This window comes from Thermobia domestica, chromosome 1 (genome assembly GCF_964235325.1).
Source record: "Thermobia domestica chromosome 1, izTheDome1.hap1.1, whole genome shotgun sequence".
In the NCBI taxonomy this organism is placed as follows: Eukaryota; Metazoa; Arthropoda; class Insecta; order Zygentoma; family Lepismatidae; genus Thermobia; species Thermobia domestica.
Window position 1 is genome coordinate 14560092 of NC_137454.1, and position 17300 is coordinate 14577391.

Here is a 17300-nt window from a genome sequence, read left to right on the forward strand (position 1 = left end):
TCTTCTAGTAGTCTCCTTGAATTTTATATGCCAAATAAGATATTTTCATGTCTCCTAGCGGAAACATTTTAAAGGACAATAAGAAGGAAATCAGTGAAAGAATTATAATTTTTCAATAATTCTTTCTAGTGATGTGCCAAAAGTAAGCCAGTAGGACCCCACTTGGTGTCGATAATGTTGAAGGAGCCATCAGAAGTAATTCTTGAAAAATTACAATTCTTTCACGGTTTACGTATAAATACAGCATCTGAACTGCTGCGATAAAAACTACAGCGGAGAAAAAAACAACATATGCTAGCACGAATACTATTTAAACGATTCAGCGCAGGCCAAAGCTGGGGCGAGCCAGCAAGGGTATGGCAAAAAGGAGCAGTTGCGCCAGCGACGTGGGTATGCATGTTAGCGACAGTAGTGAAAACACGTGGGTTTTCACAGTGATACGAGTTGCTGTAGCACTTATAATGGTTGCACACTAGTAATACTACACTTATATACATAAAATTCAGCTAGATTTATCCTCTTACTAGTTAATCCTCTCGCCTGCAAAATTGGTTCCAGTATCATCCTACTTGGGGGAGGGGGGCCACACTTACGTTCATGAAATATTTTCTGTTATCACGAAATACACTCTTACTGTCTTAGAAGGCTGAGTATAAAACACGGACCAATTAAAACCGCAAACTACCTTGTACTAGGTGGCCACAAAAAAAGCACGAATGCTGCCTAACCAAATCATGGCAGGAGCACAGCACAGAGGCATGAATGGTAGTATAGTGTGCCTCCGTAGGGAGCAGGCACGTCAGCTACGGTGGGTATACTTGTAAACAAGGATAGTGAAAAAAAACACATACCTTGCTACCTTATACAATCTTATTGTGAGATCAATTAATTTTTCTCCCGTATATTTTACAAATTTATGTCGTCTAAAATAGTATAACGGCAGGGTTCTGCAACACTGACCCGCACGCTCATTGAATTATAATAAGGAAAGTAATCAACCTGGTTACGAACTCGTCTTCAGTCGCTATCGCTTGTTCGGCATTACTATGTGAATTAAGTATTGAGCTTTGATAAAGAAAGGAACCAACCTGTCTACTAACCCACCTTCACCTATGTGTGTAGGCCAGCGTTCTAAAGCTCATTCAACGAACCTTCTGATCCTGATGTAAACATTGTAGAATTGTGTTACTCCGCCAGTCATCGGATGATTGGCTATCGGTCAGCGCTTCTTTCGAGAAGCACGTGCTTGTACCCTGTCGATGTTTTACTTATTCCTCGCATGTGGCCATATTGTTAACTGTGATTCGCGCTAAAGTTGGATCAAAACCATTTTCAATGCATGCGTATTCTCTTTTATTGCATTAATTCAATTTAGTTCGTAGATAGAGTGTTGTTTCTGTTGTCTAATTCTAAGGAATTCTGGTAATGAACCTTATAAGCAAGGACTATTTTCTTCTGCCGCATGGGTGTTCTGAGGCTCTCTAACCAATAAAATAAACAATCACCACGTGTATTTGTTTACATGGGGAACTGAACGTTCCTTGAATAAACTTTAGAACCTGTCCTAGGATAACACCTTTGTTCTGTATAAACATGTCTTTCTTCATAGTATTGAATTTTACCTGTAAATTTTGTAAAATATGTACCTAAGCTTCATTGGTATCAACTAAAACATTACTGTTCTAGACCAGGGACTCCACACACTAGAAATGAGCGCCTTATCACTGAGCCACCGCTGCTCTTATCGGGTTTCATTGGTTAATCTGCTTCCGCCCATTACTTAAACTTAGCTTCGCGCTTTAAGGCCTACAGTTTCTTCAGTTGGTCTTCTCATAATGTAGTGGCTATATATTTATTGCATTTCAGTTGTATTTATATCTTAATTTCTTATATATATATCTTGTCTTATTTATATTTGTATTGTGTTAATAAGAGTTCTACATATTGTACGAAGGCGAATCAAAAAGTAAGTTACACTTCCAAGTTATGGCCATTTATGAAACCACCTACACATTGGCAACATGACTGCCTTCAGGTGTTCCCATTTAATTGCGAAGTATTTGTACTTCATTTGTTATTATTATTATTATTATTCGTGAACATTTTGAATATGTTAATTTCACTAGACGTGTATTGAGAATCAGTAGTGTAAGTAGTGTGTTTTGGTAAAAACATGTTAGAGGTATGTAGGTGTTGCAAGAGAGTGATTTACAGTTAATCTTTTTAAGTTCTAGTACCAATTTTTAGGCATAAAAGTTGTTTCTTCATTATTCGATTAAAAAAGTACAAATAAAGCTTTTTCTCGGTTTTTTTTTTTTTTTTTTTTTTTTTTTTTTTTTTTTTTTTTTGTTTTTTCGAGTCTAGAGTTGATTTTAAGTTTAACGTTCCTTTCAGCAGCGAGGCTATATAAGACGGGACCTACTGATCAACGTGGGATCTGAACCACATGAGCTCCCACTGGGAATCGAACTCGGGCCTCCCACGCCAGAGGTGCGTATACTAACCTCTTAGCCACGAAGGAGCTCTTTTTTTAAGTCTAAAGGCATTGTAGAACTCGTTACGTATGGTTTCACCCCTTTCTAACATAGAGACATAGGGGGTGATGACATAATAACTTTAAAATTTTTTTTTAAAGTTTTTGCCTACTTTTATTATTTTTTGGCGGGCTCACTTTTGCAGCTAGAAGATCGAAATTTTGCACACACATTCAGTGCGCCCCTTAGTATTTTTAAGATTTCTGCGTTAAAACAGGGGGGGGGAGATTCCAGAGGGGCAAAAAAGAAGTAAAAAAGGGATATTTTTAACAAAAAGTCCCTTTTTTCGTGATTTCCCCGCCTCACATACCTGATGGAGACATGTGAATAGTACCGTTTGAAAGGCTGTTCTATTCTGAAGAGAATGAGGTACGAAACATAATCCTAGGTTAAATAGCGATGATGCTGTAGGCGCTTGACTGAAAGTCTAATTTACCTTTTTAAAAAAGGCCAAAACTTAAAAGGGTTAATACAATAAACAATCAGTGGATGTGAAAGCACAAAGATGTTTCCAGCTCTTAATTTTATTATACTTGTTCCAGTTTGGTGCTGGAGAAAATGTCCGATGAGGAGGATACCACAGTGCTTTTAAATGAAATCAACAACCGGGAAGATGACACGGAGGAACCGCCATCTATTCATTTACCGTCAAATAACCTCCCCAACAATACAGAAGTGGAAAGTGAATACTCACAACATTATGTAGTGGTGGCATCAGGTGTTGCAGCGATTGGAGGCCTCCTGTTTGGTTATGATATTGGCATTATTTCGGGAGCCCTGCTGCAGCTCAAGGAAACCTTCAGTCTTAATTGTATCCAGCAGGAATTAGTTGTTAGTTTGATGGTTGTAGGTGCTATCGTTGCATCACTGACAGGAGGTAAGTTTCTTTACCCATTTTGTTGTCAATCCTATAGTACGATTTATTACTATTATCTCGCAATCTATTATTTATTAATGTTATTTCTGGCTTTCTGTTCAGGAATCGCATAGCTCTTAATCCAGGTAACTTCATAATTGCCACAGGATGCTGAATTAAAATGATTTTGATCGTAACTGCTCCCGAATCGAACTGGGGGCTACATGTTATACAGAAAACATAGTTGTTTAGAGATATCGTATTCACCTTCCAGTTTACAATAATAATTCAGGTTTGAGGTCAGCAATCTAAAGAAATCGAGATCAGATAGGGGCGTGCGCTAGAATACTGACTTCATATTTGATTGATCGGGGTTGGTGTTTTTTCTGTTATTCTTGTACCTTTACATTGTTACCCTAGTTAAGTGTTCCAATGCTATTTTGATAGGTGAGGTGTTCAGGGATGGGAGCCTGTAGTTATCGTTTGTAAAAGTAAAGACCTGAAAACTGGTGTAGCTATTCTTAGAGTTAGTATGTCTTTTGTAGTGTGCCGAAATGCAAGTTGTAACCTATCTACGTACTTCGGAAAGGTCTATGAAAATAGAAAATTAAAGAAGAAAATAGATTTGCATGAGGAAAGGTTGTATGACATTCGGAAAAAATACAAAACTAGAGAAAAATAAATAATACTAAAATTTCATGGAGATAATATAGATCAATTCTTTATTGACTTCGGTGTGTAGCTGTATTCATTTTTGCCTTAACAGGGTTCCTACTGGTCGGGGAAGTCAGGGAAAATCCTGCAGGTCAGGGAAACTTAGGGAAAAAGACTGGAAATCATGGAGAGAGTCAGGGAAATTTTATAAAATATATTTTTTCCAACATTAATTGTACATCAATTTCAGCTTAGCCAACCATTAATGATCACAATATGGAACGTTGCTTAGATTTTTATGGGTGGTAAGCAGGGCCGGATTTAGGCATGGGCCACATGGACCCGGGACCAGGGCGGCAATTTTTTTTAAAAAATATTTAAAGAAGATAAAACTATTGAAAATTCATATTTCACCAAGGACTCAATATAATAAGCGAAAGCTATATTTTATTGTCCGTGACTACGATAATATTGTAGCAGATATGGTCATAAGTCAGTTGGTTATTATGGTGATTTGATCAGTTGTCGGTGCATCTGCTGAAAAAGTGTGGTAGTAGGCAGCTCGACACTCATACTTTCACAAATTGACAAAAACTAAAGACCAAACTGTCTTCTTGATTTTGTTTAAGGATACTTCTAACTAACTCTATGGCCTATGGAACCCGGAGGTTCAGTGCCACATTCACAAAAGCTCTCCATTGACTTCTATCCTTAGTAAACTGGATCCAGTTTCTAAGTTGTATTCCTGTTTCTGCCACATCCATCTTAATATTGTCCTCCCATCAGCGCCTAGGTCTTCCTAATGGTCGTTTTCCAATTGGAATTCTAGTGACAACTTTGAAAGCGTTCTATTTTCTTCCATTCTGGCCACGTGACCTGCCCACCTGAGCCTCGTAGATTTGGTGACCCTTAGAATGTTTGTTAACCCGTATAAATTATGTAGTTCGTCGTTATGAAGTTTCCGCCATTCCCCACTCCCGTTCCTCTTGGCTAAGAATATTTGTGTCAGGATTTTATTCTCAAATACTTTCAGTCTACGTTCTTCCCTCTGAGTAAGCGACCATGTTTCGCAACTATACAGCACAACATGTATGATTATCGTTTTATATATTTTAAGCTTCAAATTCCTCGACAGAATTCGCGACAATAAAAGATTGTGAACTGAATAATAACACGAATCCTCTGCTTTTAGTCGACATTTAATTTCTTCGTGAATATTAGGATATTTCTAATTTTTCAGACTGCATTTAAGCTGCAAAAATTCCTACTATGTACACACTACATTGAAAATTGTATATACTAATGTATAAATAATAATTTTTGAAACTGAATTTTAAAACTTACAAGTATCCTTAAACACAAGGAAGAAGACGGTTTGGCAACTATGTAAATAAAATCTTGATTTTTTCTTCTTTCTTCAGGAGGTCTGTTTCTCATACCATTCTTTCAGTATATAGAAAGGAAAATATCAGGATCACAAGTCGAAAAAAATCAACGCAAGGTATATTAAGCTTTTATTTTCTATACTATATATCATTGCGTAAACAAAATGAATAAATTAACATATTATAATTTATGATTATACTTATAATATGTATGATTCTCTTTCCAGGTTCGATTATTGATCGTGTGGGCAGAAGATGGTCAGTCTGTTTTAGTTCATTCCTTTTCCTCCTTGGTGCCTGCGTACTCGCATTGGCAAATTCCTACAACTTCCTCCTTGTCGGCCGATTTATAGTAGGATTTGCTGTTGCTCTGTCATCTATCTCTGAATGCATTTATATTTCAGAAATTTCTCGACCGAACAACCGAGGAATGTTAGTAACCCTTAATGAACTCGGAATCACTTTAGGATTCCTTATTTCTTACCTTGTAAATTATTTGTTAATATCCACCGAGAACGGATGGCGAATTATGTTTGGTGTGAGTGGCATTCCAGCCGTTATTCAAGGTGTAGCAATGGTTTTTCTGCCGCATACTCCCCATTTTTTGCTGCTGCAAAGGAAGGAGCAGGAATCAGAAAAGGTCATTAAAACGCTTTGGGGATCGGAAGATGTGAAGCAAGAACTGACGAACATTCGACTGTCGTTAGCAGCTGAGAAAGACCACAACTGTTATACTCTGTGTGGCTCGGTTGACAATATGTGTGGACGAATGTTTATTGGGATGGGAATAGTATTTTTTCAGCAGTTTACTGGACAGCCTACCATTCTTTTCTATGCTTCCAAGATTTTCACTTTGCTTGGATTCTGTGGTAAAGCAGCTTCTACGTTGGCTACTGTTGGCCTCGGACTTATAAAGGTAAGAGTCTACAAGAAAAGTTAGTTTTGTAACGAGATATTTAAATTTATTTTGTTGAGAGTAGTCATAGTGACGTATAAGGGTTTTATTATCCTTTAATAATAATCAAACAGTCAGAACTAAAACAGATTTTTATGCAAATTACTATCAATTAATGATTTTCGTATTGATTCGGAGAGCTAATGCAAATTGGGTTTAATAATGTTTTTATTTACATAATTTACGAAAGCTAAATAGATTGTGTAGTAAAGTAGTTAATGTTTTATCACTAGGGCGATCATTATTTGATATAAGCTCGTAAATCTGAAGTAATTACAGATTACTACTCTAAATAGCTTCAACTGACCAGATAGAGTCTAGCCCATGTGAATGTACCTGAATGTCGCTTTCTTCTCAAGGATTGGAGCGGTCCCGAGTTCGATTCCCGGTGGGGACACTCGATCGAAAAAGTGTAACACCTTTTCCAGGCCAATCATCTTGAGTGGGATTTTTTCTGGGTTTCCCTGATTTACACCAGGCACATGCTGGGAAGGTACCTAACATATAGGTCTCAGCCGGCTCCTTCCTTCCCTTCGCCCGCTGGCCGAGGGACGTCATTCTCAAACGTGATGGGCTAAATGATCCTAGATGCCGAAAGCCCAGAAATCTAAATCCCCCTTGCTTCCCCCAATCCATTCTTCCTCTCTATTTCCTCGGGCAGTGTGATCGCCGAGGGACGTCATCCCTCATATAAATGACGGGCTAAATGGTCATAGATGCCGACAGTTCAGAAATCTAATTCCTAATCGTAATCTTCTCAGGGATTGAAGGATACATATTTCTCTTACATAAATCTGGTCAGTTGTCTCATGACAACAGCTTTTAGGAATAGGTTTATCTGCCTCTTAATTTGGCAGCACTAATGCCGCGGTGATTCAGTGATAGCGAGGTCACCTCTGGTGCGTAGGGTCCCTGATTCGATCCCAGCTCGCGCCAAGAAGGCTTTATGGTGGACAAACACCGTATACGTGTGTTTTCTTGGGATTCTCCGGTTTCTGCCCACTTTCTTCATCCCATCATTTGTTCATTATCATCACCGCCTCCTTTAATCTCGGTGCATAATCGTGAAATAGTAAGCACACACAGCCACAAAAAGAATCTCTAAATTATGCCAATCAATACTGGCTTCGAGTCCAGCCGGCGTTTATTCTTCCTTGGTTCAAAAGGTGCTAAGAATGACAATTCTGGCCAGCAGTCTTTGCTCTCCTTAATACCAAAAATTGCAGCTGAAGTTCCGGTAAATACCTACGTTTCCATAGTTAGATTGCTGAACTGTCAAAGAGAATGTCTTTACAAAGAAGTATTATCAACAAATGATTACGTAAAGAATATGAATGATGACTGGCAGAAGTTCGTTTACTCTTTCTTAGCTACGTCCCTAAGTTTCTCTCCACATTTCCTTGAGTCCAGTTAAGAATGCTACTTTTATATGAGGGTCATAAGCTCCTTTCTCCCAGACGAGTATAGTTTCTCATAATCTACGTGAACTGCAAGTGAATCATTGTAAACCGAAATAAAATGTCCCGTAAACTGACGTTACTTTCTTACTCCTGAGAAGTTCACTCAAATTTCCCATTGATTTTAAATTATTTTTACATTAGAAGTTGTTCATCTGACCATGACCTCATATTAGTTTGCTCTAACCTAAAAATATTTAATTGGTACCCTAAAAGCAAAAACTAAATTTTTTGCCATTACAACTCATGAAATACTGGTTTTGCGCGTTCATTAGGATGGTGCATGCGGAGCGCGTTAGTTTCTGTGCCATTATATCTGATTTTCTAGCCCAGAGTTCACTACTTTTTAATTTAAGTAGCTCCCTAATTGCCTCACGATTAAGGTCCGATTAAAGGCAATATGCATTATTCGTACGTGAGATTTCATGATTGTAGGAATAAATTAGAAGCAGAGTGGCGCAAGGGTACCCATCCTAGTTCGTGCCAAGTGAATTTTCTGGTGATCAGACACCGTGTGCATGGGTTTTCTCGGGATTCTTCTATTTTCTTCATTTCATCTATATCATCCATCTCTCAGTCTCGGAGCATAACCGTGCTGCATTAAACTAGAAATTTAATTTTATTTAACACAATCATTCATAGAAATTAACCATTTTGTTTGGTTAATTCCTATGATTGATTATGTCAAGAAGAAAATGATGTAAATAAATTAGTTCTTCAATGTTGTAGAGTACAACAACAATCAAGAAGCAATAGGTATTTGTTTTAATACGTATCCTTTTTCGTATATATACTACCCCGTAGTATGTGCAACATTGATGACTTACAGTACTTGACATCACTACGACCCGAATTTGGCGACTATTAACGTTAACTATGACTTTTACAGAGGTGTAATTGAAATGTATAACTGAGAAGCCAGACAGAGTGCCGTATCTAGAGGGTGGTATCCGGGGGCAGACCATCTCCAACATCTTCTCACCTCAGTTGCTTGAAAACGCTCACCTTTGAGTCTAGTTTTTTTCATGCGTTATGTTATATTCGTCATGTAGTTCAAACAAAGCAATAGAAAAATATATCGCAGTCTTCACGTTTTTAAGATATGCGCATGCGCACAATTATTTGCGTATTATGCGCAGTTCTGCGCAGGTGCAGACAATTCGTTTTAATTTCGTTTTAAAGCTATCATATATCTATTATGGCTTGCAAAGTTTGCTTGATCTCGGTGGAGCCGTTCTCGAGATATCACGACAAATGTCATCTTTAATGAATCGACTGTATCTCAGAAACTACAGCTTTTTCGACAAATTCCTGCTAGTTACATTAGTTTTGCAAGATGTCCTATTAGTCTACCAAGTTTCATCAAAATCGGTTGTTGTAGCCCAGACACCTTATGGATATGTCACAGGCTCTTAAAAAAAAAAAAAAAAAAAAAATCGCTGTTTGATTCAATAGGATGCGTATTAAGTACTTGTTAAAATTTCTAGTTACTCAGAAATACCCGTTGAAGTATGATTTTTGAGGAAGAACAATTTTAATAACATTAAATTCCTACACGTGGCAACCTAGCTGTTTTCTTACATGTTCCACAATAATGTTTGAATCATTACTGATGGTACATACAATGTCCTATGATTCAAACATTATTGTTGAATATATGCAACCTCGTCCAGAAAGTTCAGAGAATGTGTCTATATTTCGAATAGATTATTGTCTTTACTGAAACAGCAGTTATTGTCCTTCGGAGTATTCCCCGTTGATAGTAATGCACTTGTCTTTAGGCATGGCCTTCAGTTGAGTCGTAACATTATGTTGGATATCCGAAAACTTCTGGCCCTTCAGGGCTGATTTTAATTTGGAGAACAAGAAAAAGTCCGGGGGAGACAAATCTGGAAAGTAGGATGAGTGTTTGTGTGACAACTCCCCTGTTGGCCAGTAACTGCTGCACCAGAAAGGCAGTGTACAGCCGGGCATTGTATTGGAGCAGGTCCAATCCCTGTGCTTGGTGTACTGGGGGCGTAACCGCATGATCCGTTACAGCAGACGTTTCAGTATTTCCACGTTCGTAGCGGCATTTAACGTGGTGCCCTCAGGAAGTTCTTTATGAAAGAGACCCTCAGAGTCGAAGAACACCACCAGGATGCGGGATTTCTCATTTCGCACCGTCTTGCTTTTCGGCGACCCTGGACCCCACCACTCCATACTTTGACGCTTGCCTTCGGCGTCGTACCTCAGGCCCAAGGCCTTGTCAGTCGTGATGATCGTTTTGAGGAAATTTGGGTTTCGATCCGCCATGTCGATGAGATCTCCAGAGGCGTCAAGCTGGAGTTGCATTTCTTCCAGCGTCAAAGTGTGGAGCACGAGTCAGGAGCAGAGCTTGCTCTTTACCCAGATCCTGCGTAACTATTTGGTGGGCTGTGTCCCGACTAATTCCCACTTCTTCCTATCATTCCCGCTTTCACACGATGATCCTGGGCTAAAAGTTATTTCATTTCCTTACGTTGTCCAGGGTGCGTGCAGTTGGACCGGTCGGCTCGGAAGCGTCTTCCACGGTGTCCCGCCCATCTCGGAAACTTTTAAACTACTCATAAACACACTTCAAGGTGATAACACGTTCTTCGTAAACTGTTGTCAGCATTTCATGAGTCTCTTTTGCTGATTTTTCCAAGTTCGAACAGAACAGCATATTCGTTCGCTGCTCCATTGTGGTATTCATTTTTCGTTTCAGCTGCGCGCACTACGCCCTTACTCTATAGTGTTCTATTTACGATAAGCACACCTGCAGCACCGCCACTCGGGATCTTGTTCAGACATGTTTTGACCTGTCTGGCGCAGGATGCGGCAGTAGCGCACACTTACGACCATAAGCAGTATGACATCATTCACCGAATTTCCTGGACAAAGTTGTTTATAAAAGAAATATCAACTTAGTTAATTTCCGTATTGGTTCCATTCATTTGCATTAGCCACTAAGTACATAATCTTTTCTTAAATACATGTCCTTTGTACAAATATGTTAGGCGGTATAATTTATTTTGTAAGCTAATTAGTTAGATTGAAAATTAGCTCGAAACATTCCATATAGATATAAAACTCTTTCAGGGCATAATTTGGTATTTGTCTTTCTGTATTGAAATCTGCCTTATGATACTCATTCATTATCAATTTGTATTTACTAATGATTCAGTATATAGATGAAAATTTCGTTGATTTGGTACAAATTCGTTTAACACAATATTAATAAGTGAATTACCTTGTTTCAGGTGGTAGCAACTTGTTTATCGTTGGCAGTTGTTGATCGAGTTGGACGCAGACCGGCTTTAATTTTCGGAGCCACGAGCATGATGATCAGCATTGCGTTACTAGGAGTGTTCTCCACTTTAGAAGAGAAGAGTAAGGAATTGGTGCATGCCGAACCTTGCAGAGATTACTTTAGTTCCATCCACGTTTCACCAAGCTTGGAGCCTCCACACGGATTTCATTATGCTGCTGGCATCATGCCTGTCTCTCCGGATCTTCCATCGGGAAGACCTCCAGTGCAGGAAACTACACCACCGTTGCCAGATGGTGCCAAATTTTTCTTCAATACAACAAAATACCCAATGTTGCCAACACCAATACCGTTAAAATTAGCAATGCCAAAAACTAATACTTTCGACAATCAAAAACAGTCTGATTCCGTAAGGGAGAACGTATCTTGTGATACAAATAGTTTAAGTTTTGGTCTTCGTTATATTGCTATGCTATCGTTAATGTGTTATGTGGCTGCATATGCCTTTGGATTTGGCCCCGTCACATGGTTGGTACTCACGGAAATCTTTCCAACGGCTGTCAGGGGGCGAGCAATGGCTGCAGCAACTTCGTTGAATTGGACGGCAAATTTGATTATCTCTATGACGTTTCTTCAGTTTGTAGGTGAGTAGTCAAAACAAAATTTAGTTATAATTTTAACGTATGTATATGTATCCAGTTTGTCTTATTTCTAATACGTAAACTGAGAATTGTGTCTCGAAATTTCCATATACTAGTAGAATACCCGAGTGTTTTCTGTGTGTTTCACGTAACACTAATATGTGAAATACGTTTGGTTCAATGAAAAGCATCCACCTTGTAAATACACAGTACGGCAATTAGGAAACGAGACTAATTCTTTTCCTGCGAAGTTAGTTTTGGCACGGAAGTGAGACTGAAAACACGTGCAAAAATTTCCATCTCAAACGGTAGCCAATATGGCGCGTGATGTGGCGCAGTATTGACTGACGTGATTATCTCGTCACCGTTTCAACAGTGAAACAAAAAGTCAATATCCAGTTCGGTGTACACTTAGAGAAAACTCCAACAGGAACATTTGAGACGTTGATACTGCTTATGAGGACAACCACCTTTCTCGTCGCCGTGTTTCTGAATGTCATAAGGGGTTAGTGCTGCCAGGAATGGAAGATTATGAGCGTCCAAATCCAAGCAGATCTGTCAGAACGACTGAAATGATTGATGAGGTTCACGATATCATTTTGAATGCCCAAAATACAAGCCTCAGGATATCATATCTTGTTGGGGTGAATAAGGAGATTGTTCGTCAAATGAAACAAAAGCTGTGGGGACTTTACATGCCCTATTCCTTAACGGAGGAGTAAAAACTAGGAAAAGTACAACATTGCTGTAGCACTAACGTATAGTTCATGAGTTTTTGGCCCAAAAAAAAAAAAAAAAAAGTATTCAAGTATTCAGTTACCATACCAAGCCTACATGCCAGATCTATTCCTTTCTGTTTACTTGGTTTCCTCTCAGTAAAAACAGATTGGCGAGTTTTTTAAATTTTCACCATTCAGAAAAGAGTAACGGAGGTGTTGAGAACATCATTCCATGACTTGACTGGATCGTGTAAAGCTGTGTGTGAACAAAGAAATGAACCAAAATAAGTTGATTCCCCTTGTTTTCATTTATTTTGTTACAGGCCCATCTTAATTTCCTAATTGCTATACTCTGTGTTATATGTCACCATCATTAATCTGTATAAACAGAAAGGACTGTGTCATATCTGTCTCCTCATCACGCCAAAACTATATAATTACTCGTTAAGCGTATGAAACATATTGTAATAATTTAATTAACTAACCTAAATAATGTTCGTTCCAATGTATAATTTATCTTCTTTCCAATATTTCAAATGCGTTGCTCGAGCATTTTTCGTTAGGGCTGCAAAGTTGTAGGTCATTTTTTATGTACAAGCTTCACATTGTTGTTGTATTTTAACAGTGGTAGGATAATGAAATTACATAATATGTGTTTTATCAATACTAGTAGTCTTGTCAACCTGCCCCGATAGATACGAGGGTTGTACCAAAAGTAAAGTTTCCATTTTTTTTTTTTACCAATACAAAAAATTGTTTATTGTTATTAATTTATACATCGTTCGAAAGCTTACACTGTTGTCTATTTTTCAACATACTCTCCATTTTTTCAACACACTTTGGAAGACGGTGCTCCTGCTTTTGTATTCGTAAGTCGAAGAAGTCTCCCGCCAATCCGTTGAGGAAGCGTGTGAACTCTGCTCGGAGTTCATCGTCGCTCTTGAAGCGTTTGCCACCTAAGTGTTCCTTTAGCTTGGGGAAGAGGGAAGGACAAGTTCACGGACAGTGACCCTCCGATCTTTGAGCAGCTCAATGTTGATCTTATGGACAATCGCATTCGACACCGGCGGTCTTCCACTTCGTTCTTCATCGTGAACTTCGGTGCGACCCTCAGCAAAAGCCCTGCACCATTTCCAAACGTGCTGCACGGACATCCACTCTTCACCATAAACCTCAGTCAGTTGCCGATGAATCTCCACGGGCGGTAACTTCCTTGCGTGGAGAAACCTTCCTTGCGGTAACTTCCCTTGGATTACTGGCTCGAACCTCGCACTTGGCGGGAGCGCCAATCAACACTTCCATCTCTTACGGCTGCCAAGCGAACACTGAGCAACCTGAAAAAATTGAGACTATATTGAAAAATAGACAACAGTGTAAGCTTTCGAACGATGTATAAATTAATAACAATAAACATTTTTTTTCTATTGGTAAAAAATATGGGAATCTTACTTTTGGTACAACCCTCGTATATATTACTCTATTTATTAACTATGTAACAGTTAATGTATGTGTAAATTTAACGTTAGTGCAGTAACTTTATTAATAAAAGCCTGTAAATTTTTGTTTTTAGGGATCCTTACCAGTGAAATTAACAGATTAACAATTACAATGTAATAATTAACACACAGTTTTACCTATGTTGGTTTTAAATTTCTAGTTAAATTATTGCCTGTAAATTATATATATGTGCACAACCACTTTGATAGTTCCATCTTACCTGTCCTGAAGAATCAGTACAAATATCGAACTGAACCACTTGAAAGAAACTTCTTAAACCTTATAATTAACTCTATTGGTGACGTTTATTTGCTTGGATTCTGTATAATAATACAGAGGATAGCATAGGTTATCAATAAGGGAATTTAACAGTAGTAATTCAAAAACTGTTAACCTTATTTTTCCTATGGAGAAAATTGATGAAAATGTGTAGTTCTGCGTGCACTCCGATTTCTTAAGAAACGCGCACAAACAAAGACGACAATTCGTTGTTGAAACATTTTGCATTTAATTGCCGCATGGGTGCTTCATTGAGTACTTTTTTGGTTTATTGATATACATCATATTACGTAAGTAATTTTACTCTTATTATCCTCCTACCTCCAAACATTTCTTTAATATAGGCTTCTCGCGTAGAATTCTATACACTCGGCCAGTACGAGCGAGATATCCTGTGTATGAGGACCGCAGTAGTTCAATGGTGGAGCGGTTGCGTTTGGCGCGTGGGGTCCCTAGTTCGAATCGAGGTTCCACCAAGTGAACTTACATGTTAGTGTTGGACGAACATTATGTGCGTAGGTTCTCTCGTTTTCTCCCACTTTCCTCATTCTAGCATTATATTTATTTCATCATCACCGTGTCCCTCCTTGACTCTGTGCATAATCGTGCGACCTTAAACTCGAAAAAAAGAAAAAAAATATATCTGCCCATCGTAGACGTCTCGACCGTATTATCTGCATAATATTCGGTCACTTGTAAGAAGTCGAGTGTTGTGTAACTCTCAGTATTCATTCACGCTAAACATTTTTCTCAAACTTGGTTTTCAGAAGATTTGTTTTTGTTCTGTACGCATCAGTAACAAACTTTCATTGTTTACAATAATTTCAAAATCGTGTTAAGTGAGTTCACTCTAAATCTTATTCCTGAAGCTAAGTTTCTGATTGACCGGCGCGTCTTTTTTTTCATGCGTAAATATTACGAATCCATTCTTCAAATTCTGCCCTATATTTTTCAAACACACTGTACGAAGGCTGCTGAAAAAGTTTCTGCAATCAATATTAAAAAAATGGCTGTATTGTTTTTCTATATTTATCTTTAAGATCAATACAATTTGTATACATTCAAACCAGTTTTGAAACTATTTTTTTCCTTTGAGGCTGCTACCTCAGAAACTGCTACTCAGAATGCGTCAGCGGCTGCTTCAGGCGACACAAATTGCTCACCTCACATTTTTCACGTGTAGGAACAAAAAGTAGTCACTAGATGATAAATCAAGTGACCACACATAGTGAGTAAATAAAATAAACAGTTTGGTGTGCTAGAAAGGGAATTGGCGTTGTAGTGGTGAAGAATGCTGCGATGACTTGGATTTTGTTTTCCGCAATTCATTTGATAACCTCTGGCAACAACTTGTATACCAATCAGCATTTACAGTCCTTCAATCTTCTAAAGCTATAGTTGCCACATGTTCGGTATAATCGAAGAAAGAAGCAATCACCTGCTTGGCAGCACTCCTTGAACGAACAAATTTTGTTGGTATCATCTTACTGTGTAGTATCCAGACAGTGGATTGCTTTTAGTTTCGGGTTCACATAAACAGATCCAAGTTTCGTCCCCTGTAACGATGTGGTACACCAAATTTTACTGGCTTCGGTTGAATTTTTTGAGCATTTCTTCACACAAATTGACACGAGGCTGTTTTTAAGCGTCGGCCAAGTTCGTGGAATCCAACAGCTTGAAAATTTCCGTATGTTCAGGTGACAATGTAAAATCATATATATTGCTTTCATGTCAATATTCAAAGATGCCCGAATCTCACGATATATCACATGCCGGTCTCCCTGTCATGTCACGCACAGTATTAACAGTACTGGCAATAACAGCGACCTTCATAAAATCATCACTGAGAAATGTGCAGTCATGGTGGTGATCCCAAAAGCCGAATGAAGTCGTTTGATGCATTGTTTCGATGTTACATACATTTAAAATCATAAGAAGCCATAGTGCTAAAGTGTTCACGAGAAATTTCCATATCCTAAACAAAACTGCTGTGAAAAATAAACGAATGGGCTTAAATAACGAATACTTTCAAAAATCTAGGATCAGTATTAACAGACCAAAACCATATTCACGAAGAAATAAAATTTCGACTGAAGACAGGAAATTCGTGTTATTATTCAGTTCGAATTTTTTTGTCGTCCCGAATTTTGTCGAGGAATCTGAAGCTTTAAAATATATAAAACGATAATCATGCTTGTTATCCTGTATGGTTGAGAAACATTGTCGCTTACTGTGAGAGAAGAATGCAGACTGAAAGTATTTGAGAACAAGATCCTAACACGAATAAGAGAGACGAGTAAATGGCGGAAACTTCGTAACGAGGAACTGTATAATTTATACGGTTTTCCAAACATTGTTAGGGTAATTAATTCTAGGAGGGCAGATTATGTAGCCAGAACGGAAGAAAGTAGAAACGCTTTCAAAATTTTAACTAGAAGACCAACATTGGAAAACGAACATTAGGAAGACCTAGGCGCAGATGGAAGGACAATATTAAGATGTGTCTCGCAGAAATAGGAATACAAAGTAGAAACTGGATGCAATTAGCTAAGGACAGAAGTCAATGGAGAGCTTTCGTAAACGCGACATTGAACCTCCGAGTTCCATAGGCTATTTAGTTAGTCAATGGACTTAGTTATGGACTTAAGCAATCAATCAAATATATTATAAACATAGAAACTTGTGTTCTTCGGAATTTCATAATAGTGGAACAGCAGCGCCACTTTTAGTAGTCGATTGCAGAACTTCTCTAGCATCCCTCATATGTAGGACAAAGTAAAGCTTCAATCTTTTACGATACCTGCTTAGTATATGTAATTAATAAAATACATTGATCTTTACAGACACCTTCACCATAGGCGGGACGTGTCTTTTCTACAGTGTTATGTGCCTGATTTCCATTCTCTTTGTATTCCTTCTTGTACCAGAAACAAGAAACAAAACTTTGCAACAAATTTCACAGGAGCTTAAAAACACGTAAGCAATATATTATTTGATTTTAATTATTTTATAAAAATTACTTTATATTTTTTTTCTCTTTCTCAGAATATGG

The 17300-nt window shown here is 38.2% G+C and overlaps 1 protein-coding gene across 1 annotated transcript in view; it reads left to right on the forward strand.

Annotated features, from left to right (window-relative positions):
- Positions 1 to 17300, forward strand: part of LOC145683368 (solute carrier family 2, facilitated glucose transporter member 10-like) — a 36197-nt gene that overhangs the window by 1441 nt on the left and 17456 nt on the right. Inside the window, exons 2-5 of the mRNA XM_081754702.1 lie at positions 3077 to 3411; positions 5657 to 6345; positions 11105 to 11756; positions 17092 to 17224. Coding sequence (XP_081610828.1) covers positions 3093 to 3411; positions 5657 to 6345; positions 11105 to 11756; positions 17092 to 17224 — 1793 coding nt within the window. The 5' untranslated portion in view covers positions 3077 to 3092. The remainder of the gene's footprint in view (positions 1 to 3076; positions 3412 to 5656; positions 6346 to 11104; positions 11757 to 17091; positions 17225 to 17300) is intronic.